Here is a 12,227-nt window from a genome sequence, read left to right as displayed (position 1 = left end):
TTCCTCACTTTAAAGAGAAAAACAATTAAGGTAGATAAGTACCTGAGGATGGGACTGCAAATGGGGAAAATGTACTCTCCTGATCTCGAACAGTAAAAATTACAAATATTATACCAATGTACTAACACTGAATTCAGTGGGAGTGTGACTTCCTGTTCCTAATGTGCAGGATAGGAGTCCTGTAGTGATAAAGAACAAGCAGCTCCTTTCACCCTAGATGTCTAGGAGTTAATGACTGAAGACTGTCTTTCTGTGATTTGCTTTGGACTTCAATGCAAGAGAAGGAAAAGAGGGAGATGGCGAGAGAGAGAAGGAAGAAATGTGAAAACCTGAAGTTCCTTCTCTATCTCCCTGGGAAACTTGCCAGGTGAACTTGCAGATGGAAACTGTTCAGCTCACAGAAGCAGACAAATGTTCCTTTTTATTTGGGCAGGATTCCCCTCCCCAGACGTGCATACACTCTCTCTCTTCCAGGATCAATTCACTTCCCCCTCCGCGTCCTCTAGGGCAGTCTTCGCGATTTACCCAGCTGCACACACTTGTTCTCTCTTGTCTTGTTGTCTCATCTGATCCTTGCTCATTGAACAACAACAACACCTCTTCAAAAAGAGACAGGTGAAGCAGCAGCACAAAATGAACCCTGCTCGTGAATCCTGCCCCCTCCCACTGCTCAGAGAGACACACCCCACCTAAAAATAATGAATTACATCCATGACCATTGCAGGCAAAAATAGTAACTTTGTTCCAGCTGGTTACTGCAAAATATTACTTATGACAAATATAACCTTGATAGAAAATATAAACCATTAGAAATTTTGTTTTCTAACTAGTTTTTAATAGTAACAAACATTGGCTAGAATCCTGTTGCTTATTTTAGCCAGAATTGCACCAGCAGCTTAACTTTTGGTGATGAATCCCTACACATTGAGAAGGCAAAGTAGGCATTTTCTATTGCACACAGAATCAGTGACTGGCTATGATGACTTCTTCACTTGTGGCCATTGGCCACTGAAAGCTACACCTCTGTTGTGATGCTTGGTGAGTGTAACTAATAGGATTCCAAGTAGTAATTTTAATAAAGCTTTTTTTAAAAAAATCACATGATTTTGCACTAGAAACTATGTTCATATTGCTAGTAATAATACAAATTGTTACATATGATTGCCTTGCCTCTTAGACAGCACTTGTAATACAGTCATGCCTGTCATATTTGGAGATAGAACCCCATTTTCCTCAGAGCAACATTCCACGGCTTCAATGGTGGGGAAATACCACAATCCAACAACAGAGGCACTTTTGTGGGGTGCAGAGAGATGGCCTGTGCAGTGAATGGGCAGTGCTTGCATGATCATTGTTTGTAAAAATGCTCTTCTGGAAAATCTCTCTGGTTTAAAACTTGACCAGAATTCACCTCGATTTACGAATGACCCTACTTGCGAGCAATTCAACTTATGAACCCGCCCTATAGGGGAAATAAGGACTTGACATACGAACTTCCCTCGAGTTACCTACAGGGAAAAAAGTGCCCCCTCCCCCTCCCCTTAGAGGCTTCTGGAGGGGGAAAAAGGGTCAGAAACTTAAAAATAAATAAAAGAAAGTCACTTACAAGGCCTTGGTAGCTCCCAAACAGCAGGAAAAAGAGCAGGAAACAGTTAAAAGCCCACACCAGAAGGGAGCCTGGCAGCAATTTTGTGCTTCCCCCCCCCCGCTCCTGCACCCTCCTCTCCCCGCCTATCAGCTGATGGGCTGGCTCTGAGGAGGTTTGGGGAGGCTTGCTCAGCACCTAAAAAGCCTGCCTGTGTGTCTTTGTGCTGAAAAAATCAACACAACATGCTTTAAAACATGATTTAAAATTGGCTTCGTTGAAAAAAAAAAGATTTCTAAAGTGCTTTGCAAACTGTTCCCTGCCTTCCTCCTGGTTTCCTGAACCTAAGGGAAAAAAAGAAAAATATCCCCCTCTAGTGGCAGAAGGCGGAATAGCAGCTTCCCATTAGTTTCTATGGACGGAAAAGAGATACAGATTAAATGGTTTTCAATGCATTCCTATGGGAAATGCAGATTCGACCTAAGAACTTTTCGACCTAAGAACCACCTTCCAATACGGATTAAGTTCGGATTAAGTTCGTAAATCGAGACCCCACTGTACAGCTGTTTCATCTGTGCACCTTCACGGACTGATGCAGGAATACATTTGCTTTGCCATCTGTTAGGAAAGGTGCTTCTCCATATTCTCATTCTCTAGCCAGGCCAGGATCCTATATGGATATTAAGCAGGTTCAACCTGTTTATGTAAGCAAATTTCCCTTTTTTAACATTTGGACAGGGACACATCCAATGCTTCCTTGAGCAAATGGTTCCCGATTCTGTTGGCTACCACTCTGTCTACAGCCAGAAGTTCAAAATGAGCTTTGCAGATACTGGAACAGTGCTGCCTTTTTCAGGCTGCTGGCAGGTGCATCCAAGATCCAGCAGAAGTTTTCTGCCCATTCAGAATTTTATAGGATCTCAGATAAAAATACATACAAAAATGTGATATGCTAAGAAAGGCACTTGCTGAACTTGTGTACATGTAGCAAATCTTTCCTACAAAATGTGCCTGGAAATACATTCACATTTTTGTGTAGGCATAAAACAAAATCATAGTGGTATAGAAACTAGATGAAACAAAATTAAGATTAAAAAACTAAATGAAAAAAATGGAGGAAATGAATGCTAGATTTTATAATAGGGTTCAGAGAGTTGAAACACACAGCTGTGGAACTTCAGTGTTGAGAGTTCAGTTCCCCACTCTGCTTCTTGGGGAAGAGCCTGCGCTGGCATTGGGCAAGCTGCAGAGCTCCTGGAAAGAGGGAATGGCAAGCCACTTCTAAGTACTTTAGACTTGGAAACCCCTGAGAAGGGTCACTATGAATCAGAATCAACTTGATAGCACACAGATATTCTTATAGCAGGGAACAGCTGCATGTAAACCTTAACATCTGGAAGTCTTTCTGTTTTAAAAAGTTCTGTTTGGGTTTTTTTAGACATGACACAGAAAGCCCTCTATAGTAAGAATATTAGAAATCAGAACCCCAAAACATGATGCTAACCTCTCTCTGTATAATTCCAATACATGCAACTTGGGAGAGAGCCTCTTGCCCTGATCCCATTTCTCCCATCAATACCCCAAGTACATTTGCTTAAATTAGTCTAATGGGTCAATCAGGCTTCTCCAGAAGCCTGCTGAAGACCATTAGACCATAAACGTAGGAGATGCAAATCTAACAATGCTCTTCACATTGGCAGATTTGGGCCTTTAATTCACCTAAACAATTAGTTCCTGTCATACCCATGTCAGCAACACCAGATATATTGCTTTTCCACTGTCAGGTGGCTTTTTATTTTTCTGTAGGTTATGTTGTCTCTTCCTGTCCCAGGATAACACCACAAAATGATGCAACAACATTCTGGGGAAAAAGCCAGCAGGCATTGTTCCCTTGTTGTACAGTGAAGCCTCACAAAGTTGAGGACAAAAGTAAGAGCTTGGCTCCAAAAGCAGTACTACTGTCACTTCATTTTGGGGCACTTAGTTATCCTTTTGCATTTGAAATCTGGAGAGCTGACTGACATGAAAACGATTGTGTTTCTTCTCCCCCAATTTTTTTGCCCTGTGGCATAGCACCCTCTGCAAGATACTGGATAAGTGGGGTCCACATACAGTATGTTGAGATTTGTTCCTTAGTGAAACTGATAAATAAATGGCACTTTCTAGAAAACTATTGCCATTCACCATTATCCAGCAATGTTTTCCGACACACACAAAGCTGTTTTGGTTTGTTTTTCTGTGCTTAGCAGCCATATTTCCCTCCCCCCCCCCATCTTGAGCCACATTATTATTGTTTTTTATTCTATTCTATGTTTTTATTCTATGTATTATTGTTAGCCGCCCAGAGTAGACTTCCGTCTAGATGGGTGGGGTATAAATTTAATAAATAAATAAATTCACATAAGTTGTACTTCTATCAAGGGATGGTAAGAGAAATCCTCAGCTCCCCCTTCATACAGAGCCCTATTTGCATTTGCATTTTCTACTTCTGTTCTTCTGCATCATATCCAAAGCCACCCAAAGTTATGTCTGATGTATCTGGAAAATACATATAGAAGGGAATATATACTCATTCTCTGACTGGCATTTGCTGTTTGTGTTCCTCACCAATCTTTGAGCCAAGACTGTATTTATTGTAAGCCTTCTGTTTTCATTCAAATCCTTCACCAGGGACACCTGCCTCTTCAATTTTGAAATACAGGTACATATATTTGGTTCCGGGATTCGCAGCTCTGAGCACGTTGTTATGTCAATTGTACATATGATCCGAGGACAGGTTTTTACCTGACACTACCTCTTTCTGGTTTGCTTCTTTAGAAAATATGTGGTACCAATTACCCTCTCAGCATCGCCTTCATTGTGGTGAATGAGTTTTGCGAGCGCTTCTCCTACTATGGCATGAAAGGTGTGTGTTGTATCTTTCATAATTTCTCATCAGCTTTCCTGCAGATTATTTGCTCTTTTTCTTATTTGTTCTGCATTTAGTCAGACTGAGGGCAGCAGGTGGCGGGAAGATGGTGGCAAAGATATAATAGCAGGCATTATTTGAACAATTCCACATCAAAATCTTTGCCTTCACCTTTTTAGGAACCTCAAATACCTCAGCTGTCTCTGATATATACATGTGATACACTAACCTTACAGACTGAAAGGTTACAAACATGGCACCTGAGTGCCCACCATCTTCTGGGGACAGTTAACAGAAACAACACTGGAATACTGGCAGCAGGGGGCGAAGGCAACCATTTGTAGAGAATGGTTGGATAGATAGGGAGAGAAAAGAAGGAACGAGAAAGGCTTGTTGGTTGGGTATCAAGGGTTGCCATCTTTCCCTCTTTTGTAGGCTGTATGTTTTTATCAGGGGCATTACAACCAATTTGGTCACTGCTTCAGTTTCATAGCAGTGGCCTCTTTAATTCCTGGCGAAACCCCAAAACTTCTCTTAAGAGGGAAAAAAGGGGCCCTGCAATCATTGTGAACTCCCAACCATCATTCCTGGAAGACTGTAGTGTGCACACAATGGATGAAATACATTATTTTGTTTTTCTTGTGTTTTCTCCCTCAGCTGTTCTGACTTTATACTTCCTCTACTTCCTCCACTGGGATGAGAACACATCCACGTCCGTCTACCATGCCTTCTCAAGCTTGTGTTATTTTACACCCATCCTTGGTGCATTCATGGCTGACTCTTGGCTGGGAAAATACAAGTAAGGATAAAATGCATTGCTTCAAGCACATGGATTTCACATGGTTCTCTTCACCCCCTGCAATAAGAAAGACGGTTAATTAAAAAGTTAATATAGAGGACCATATTTTTTTTTAAAATGTCTTCTGCTATACTTCCTCATAAACGATTGCTTTAGTTTGCCATTGAATTTTTGTGTAGCACCTCAAGAAAGCTTGTAAGTGACTAAAGTATGCCATGTGTTTTTTGGTTAAATTATAATAATATGTCAGGTGCTTTTTGGTTACACTAGCATGAAAATACAAATATGTGAATAAGTAAGATGAGTTTTGTACATTGAAGTAATTTATATGTAAATGCATCAATATACAACATGTCATACTTCCCTGTCATTTTTGGTAGGGTCTACCTGAACCTGAGGCTCTTTTGATTAAATCCTAAACTTCAGGGTTGGGGGAAGGAAGAGAAAAAGAAAGAGTTGGAGAACTATGCAGAATATCAGCACCTTGTCAGATCTGAAACCCACAGAGCATATTATCTTTATAGAGGACAGACCTCAGGCTTTCACATCTAACTCTCTACTACAACGTTTTTGTACCATCTAACAAGGCAGAGTTCTGGAGAACTCAAAAACTTGCATCCTCTGCAAGGTGGCATGGAGATTCTCTGAGTGGTGGTCCAAAAATGTCGCTTTCCCAAGTTCCAGTTACACCTGTTTATAGATTAAGACATATTCCTCTGCCTCCAAATAGATATACTTGTATGTATCCAGAACATTATCTTTATGGACTACATTCTGTATACATTCAGAAGGAGAGATAAGCTGCTTTTCTTTGCACATACTGTACCTACACTATTCCTTGAGAAAATGGAGGTGAGAGAGGAGTCTTCTATTTAAAAGGACTATTTAAGCAGTGAGAAAACCAGAGTCATCCTTCAGTTTACTTTATTGCATTCTTTGCATCTGGCTTGCTTCTAGTAGCAGAGCTCAGCTGGGAGAAAAGGCCTCAAAGCAATGAATTGCAAGTAAATAAGATTCACAGGCCCAAAACATATAGCCTGTCATAACACAAATGGCGTAACTTTGGGAGGTGACATTTAAAGTAAGAAATTAGTCTGTCATTATCCCTTGCATTCTGAGTTATGTAACCCAGTATGTGAGAGACTGATAATGCCTACTAATAATTTCTATGTTGATTTCTTAACCTGGGGAAATTGGCCTCCAAAAGTTACACCAATTGTGTAGCAACATAAGAGAATTTTGGTAATAGGAAGTGCCATCTCTCACATGGCCCATCTAATGTAAAACAAACATAGGGAAACCTCCTAGCATTCTGGATATGCACCTTCCAGCCAGTGTGATAAATGGAAGGGTTATATGAGATGTAGTCAGAAACATCAGAAATTCCAACATTCACAACCTTTCATATAAAGAGTAACAGGCATCCCCAACATGTTCTTAATGACTCGGGCTAACATGCATATGAAATCAAGCCCTGTCATGTTCAGGCCTCATTGATATCAAGTGAAGCCCATCTTCACTGGGGCTTTTTATTCATGTGCATCAGAATCATTTGGCTTCAGTGGGATTTCAGTTCCATTAAATTTCTTTGGATTGTGGCTGTAGGCAATGATAGTATTGGATACAAATCATCAAATGCTGTTCTAAAGCATTGTTCAATATCTGTGCTGCTCAGTCTGGCTTGCTTCTAGTATCCAACCTTAGCTGGGAGACCCTTGGGGGGGGGGTCCTTTTTTTTTTTTTTTTTTTTTTTTTTTTTTTTTGGCTAGGTGATCTGGATGACTTACAGGACTACCGCACAAGGACGGAAATGCAACCAACCACAACTGGAACAGTAGTCTGTATCAGTGCTGCCTCAGCCATAGCTTTTCTCCAGTGCTTTGAAGAATGAGGGAGAAAGGAGAATTACAGTTCTGGAAGAAATCCAGATAATTGGGGGGGGGGGGGTGTTTGAAATGTTTGTGCCTTCCCTATCAGGAAACACAGGCACACATTCTGTTCTCAGATTATAAATCATGACACTGCCACTAGCTGATAGCGTTTCCCTACTTTTTTCCCCTCTCTATTTCCACACAGAACTATCATTTATCTCTCCATTGTTTATGTTATTGGGCACGTGGTCAAGTCTGTTGGGGCAATCCCAAGCTTTGGAAACCATATAGTTCATGTGTAAGTAATGAAGAAATTGGTCTGCCGTGTTTTGATAAGGTTATTATTAATTAACTTGTGTTAATGTAAGCAGTGTTCATATGCACGTTGCAGGAAACATTGTTGTGGGCTCTGTCAGGCCTTTTGTTATATCAGCACAATGTGTTTTATCCCCACCTTGTCCACACATTGCAGCCATGAAAGCTGCCATAGCTTTGTCTTAGAAAACCCACCCATCTTGAGTCTCAGGGTGCGATGCATCAAGGTTTGTTTCTAGCTAACCTCCTCTATTCATTTCAATGGCAAGTACACTAGCTTGACAAGACTTGAGTCAGGAGAAGGCAGTTCTCTACTGAGCTCCCGAGGAAACCTTCCTCCAGAGTCATAAGCAGGAATGGCTAAGATACCCATTGACAGCAGCCATTATTTATTTTCAGAGCTGCGAAAAGGTTTTATGTTGCTTAATGCTAAAAAGGACAGGCCTGAAAAAAACAAACAAAAACGAAAAGGAAACCACAGGTTTTATGTGTGGTGTGCTAGATGGACTTGTTAGTCTCAGCTACAGCAGACTCATTGAAGCCAAGAGATTTGCATAGGTGTTGATCCACCAGTCATTTACTGAGTGAGTAAATATTCTTTAGCTGGGCCTAGCAATTGGATTTAGGCCTATGCTGGGTAATCTCAAAAGTGGAAGGCATATGCAGGTAAAAAAGTGCAAAAGCCTTATCATCTGAGCATCCAAGCTAATCATATAGAGTTTCCTACTTGCCTGCCACACATCATATGATACAGTGCTGGATGATGAGTAGTTCTCTACATCAGCCATTCTCCACCTTTTTGGGGGGGGCTGCAACCAAACAATATGAAAGAAATATAGGACCAATCAGGAGTGTATAAGATGCATAATGAACCTTATAAGGTGGTTGTGAAGAATTGTTTCCAAACTGTGGCTCCCTTCAAATGTGCCAGAGCCCCCCCCCAGGGGGCCATATGCCCCCTGTGGAGAGTGACTGCTCTAGTTCTTTGGAGATTCCAATTCCCAGTCAGCACCACTGGTGTTTAGAGATTATAGGAATTTTAGTTGAGCAACATCTGTTTCTGGCATATTTGTCTAAGCTTTGGAAGGGGAGCATCTCCTTGAGTTATTTGCCATAAAAAGCTATTCCTCACCATCAGCTTTAATTCTTTACTCCTCATTTGCCATTAAGTACAAGAATGCTGCACCTTTATTTAAAAAGGGAGGAAAGCATGCTACTTGTACATAATGTGATGTATATGGACATAGGCCCACTCACGATATCACTGTGGATGGACAGGAAGACCAATTCACAAGACATTGCAAGGTTGAGGTCCATGATGCTTATCTCAACATTAGCTAAATTAAGAAATAAAAGAACTGGCCAAAATGCAACTGGTTTTTTTCTCCAGAAAGCATTGGGGGGTGGTGGTGGAATACTTTCCAACTCAATGGAGAGCTGGAGTGGGACAAGAATATTCATTCATTCATTCATTCATTCATTCATTCATTCATTCATTCATTCATTCATTCATTCATTTCTATGCCGCCCACTCTATCCAAAGTTCTCTGGGCGGCTGGTACTGGTAGGATTCTGAGAATACTGGTAGGATTCTGAGACACACAAAGAACACAAGACTGACAGATTTATACACCCACAGTTTAACTGCATATCACACATTACTCTGTAGAATACCATGATTGTCAGTGTTAACTTGGTACGTGTGCATTAGGAACTGCAACAGAAAAGGGATCTGGAAAATCCTCTTTTAGTGCATAGAACACGCTGAGCAACAAGCAGAATCCTGGACTTAATTAATTCATTTTTAAAACCACATTCTCCTCTTCATACTATTGAATGGGATTTATAAAACCAGGATGATTTACCAACATTGTATTTTAGACAATGATTCTGTATCTTATGTTGTTTAATTCCTCTGCCCACTGTTCTGAGAAATGTTGGTATTGGATGGTTTAAAGGTGCCATAAATAAAAACCTGAGACAAAAATAAAAGAGCAAGAGCAGAAATCCAAGTTCCATCTCACAGATAACCTCAGTTAATCACTTTGAACGGCTCAGTTCTCAAAGCCTGCCTAAATAAATAAGATTTGCAAAGCTTCCTAAATCTCATTAAAGAAGCACATTAACAGCCTTCCTTTGGCAACTTACTCCAAAGCTTCATTCCAGAATGTAAGATGTGATTCTTTTTTCCCCCCTGAATGACCATATCAGGCATGAGGGCTCATTTGTATTTCATCCTAGTGGTATGAGATCAACTTCCAAATGGCAGAATCCCAAGATAACTACAATAAGAATGTGAATATAGCAAGGTTTCCCCAATTATTTGATACATTTCTCCTTAGATTAAAATTAAAATTACATTATTATTTTTCCCTGAATTAAAATTGACGAGGCATTACGACTAACGTCTATCCCAAGAATTTGTACGCTTTGAATGGGCTTCCAAGTAACTTCCAGAACTTCATGAAAGCTTGCAGCCCCGTTCTAGCCCCGTTCTTAATGCTTCTGAATATCTTGCATAGCAGGTTACCGGGGGGGGGGGCAGTGGTTCTCAATCTTGGGACCCAGAGGATCTTGGACTAAAACTCCCAGAAGCCTTTACCACTAGTTGGGCTGGCCAGGATTTCTGAGAGTTGTAATCCAAGAACATCTGGCCACCCATGTTTGGGATCCACTGGCATAGAGTATGCCAGAGCTTTTGCTACATTTTCCACATGTTCCACCAACAACCAGCAGGGCTGGCTCCTTGCTTTCCCCCTCCCTCTCACCATCTGCATCTACTTGGCCCTCTTTCTTGTGTGAGTCTGAGAAATCAATCTCACACAGGACTTTCCAGTCCCAAACAGCACAGACATAGACCCATCTAAAATGGCAACTTGATTCTCCTCCCCACAGGACACACTGAAGTCTCTGACAGGAGATTTTGAGGTAGAGGGAATCACTGAAGTGTAGACTTCCACAGAGTGGGGATATCTTACTTAGTTGCTGCTTTCTTTTCCCAGTAAGTAACTTTTGGGTGAAAGGTAGGAAGGGCTCATGCAACAGATTTCACATAAGAGATTCTTCTGTTATACACTTGCTTAGCCACTGGGTGCAGACTTGCCTCAGGAAAGCTACTGTTAAAAAGCTAGTGTTGAGTGCAGGTAAGCCCCTTCAGGAACACACTACAGTAGTTGTATCTAATGAATGCTAGGTAAGGGGACTTTGCAATTTCCTCTCCCTCTTCTGTGGTGCTGAAGTTTTTATCCCTGTTTGAAGGGTACTGTCAATGACTGGACTGACTCTGATTGCTCTCGGAACGGGAGGGATCAAACCCTGTGTAGCAGCGTTCGGTGGAGACCAGTTTGAAGAGGAGCATGTAAGATTCTATTATTTCTATTCACCATGTTGTTTCTTAATACTTATATTTTCAAGACTTTCTATATATTTTCATCCCTGGTCACGTGCAATGAAATGGAGGTGCATTGGTCACTCATCTATGGCACAGAAATGCCAGCAACAGAATCCAGATAGCATCTGAGAGCCAGACTTTTCCTCCATCTGTTCATACACGGTGGTTCTGGACATTAATCAAAACCTCCAACAAAATGTCTTTCCATATTTTGGGAACTTGGGAAGCTCCCTTATACTAGATCAGAACATCTAGATGTACTGTTTACTCTGAATGGCAGCTCTCTTTGTGTTCCTAGGCAGAGCAAGGTCTTTCCCATCACCTTCTGCATGCCTAGTATGTGGTTTTCCACAAAATGATGGTCCCCACCACCAGCACATTTTTAAATAGCTATTAAACTCTCCAAAGGACAACTTAAAGCATTGGCTCAGTAGGACTGCCTATTCCTTGGAGTGTCATAACAACAGAGTTTTTATGTTTGTAAGGGAACCTTTTAGATTACAACTCCAGCCCTCTCCCAGATAGCACATGGCCACTTGGGCTGAAGGATTTGGGAATTATAGACCAAAACAAAAAAGAATAATGCTTTCAAGTTCTGCCTTACAGTTAACAGAAGTGATAGGAATCTTCAATGTGGATGATCCTCCAAATAAAAATCACACATAAAGCTGATCAGCAGAAGCCTGTTTTGTATTGAAATGTCATGCTTCTTTGCCTAATTGCACTTCCCTACTCAAGAAAGCTTTTCTAACCACCTTGTCCACTTCTTTTACTCTTGTTCCTGATGCATTACTAGCTGCATACTGAGTATGGGAATGTATTCCTACTGTACACGGGGGTATATGAGTTATTAGAATAAAAACTTATGAGTGTGTTTTAGAAAGTATCACCCAAAGAATCAAAATGACCAAAAATTGTGATCTAGTGTTACCAAATCCTTAAAGAAACACCTTCTGTCCTTTTGCAAGGTCCCCTATCTAAGTACAAACCACACTCATTATCTCACTTGACTTGTTACAACAGCTAAATAGATGGGAATGTTCAACAATGCACCTTCAGGATAATAATAATAATAATAATAATAATAATAATAATAATAATAATAATAATAATAATAATAATAATAATAATAATAATAATAATAATAATAATAATTTATTGTCATTGTAAGTATATATTGCACATCTTCATCACTGTCCAAGGTTGAACTAGCCTTCGATCCACTTTTAATAGTATTAAATATTTTTATTTATTTTTAAGCAAATCATACAGAAAACTATACATCAAACAATACTGAATAACAAAAACATAAACGACAAATGCAAGAATAACTCAAATGTACAGTGTAACCCACCACT

The 12,227-nt window shown here is 40.4% G+C and overlaps 1 protein-coding gene across 4 annotated transcripts in view; it reads left to right on the top strand.

Moving 5' to 3' along the window:
- SLC15A2 (solute carrier family 15 member 2) overlaps window positions 1-12,227 on the top strand; it is a 79,746-nt gene that overhangs the window by 11,073 nt on the left and 56,446 nt on the right. For 3 of the 4 annotated variants that reach the window (XM_072985229.2, XM_078376983.1, XM_078376957.1), the window contains 4 exons: window positions 4,403-4,490; window positions 5,151-5,292; window positions 7,369-7,461; window positions 10,737-10,836. In XM_072985229.2, the coding sequence (XP_072841330.2) occupies window positions 4,403-4,490; window positions 5,151-5,292; window positions 7,369-7,461; window positions 10,737-10,836 (423 nt within the window). The remainder of the gene's footprint in view (window positions 1-4,402; window positions 4,491-5,150; window positions 5,293-7,368; window positions 7,462-10,736; window positions 10,837-12,227) is intronic. The other variant, XM_072985231.2, reaches the window with a different exon arrangement.

This window comes from Pogona vitticeps, chromosome 1, assembly GCF_051106095.1.
Source record: "Pogona vitticeps strain Pit_001003342236 chromosome 1, PviZW2.1, whole genome shotgun sequence".
Taxonomy (NCBI): Eukaryota; Metazoa; Chordata; class Lepidosauria; order Squamata; family Agamidae; genus Pogona; species Pogona vitticeps.
The sequence above is the reverse complement of the archived record's forward strand: the minus strand, read 5'-3'. Positions and strand labels throughout refer to the sequence as shown.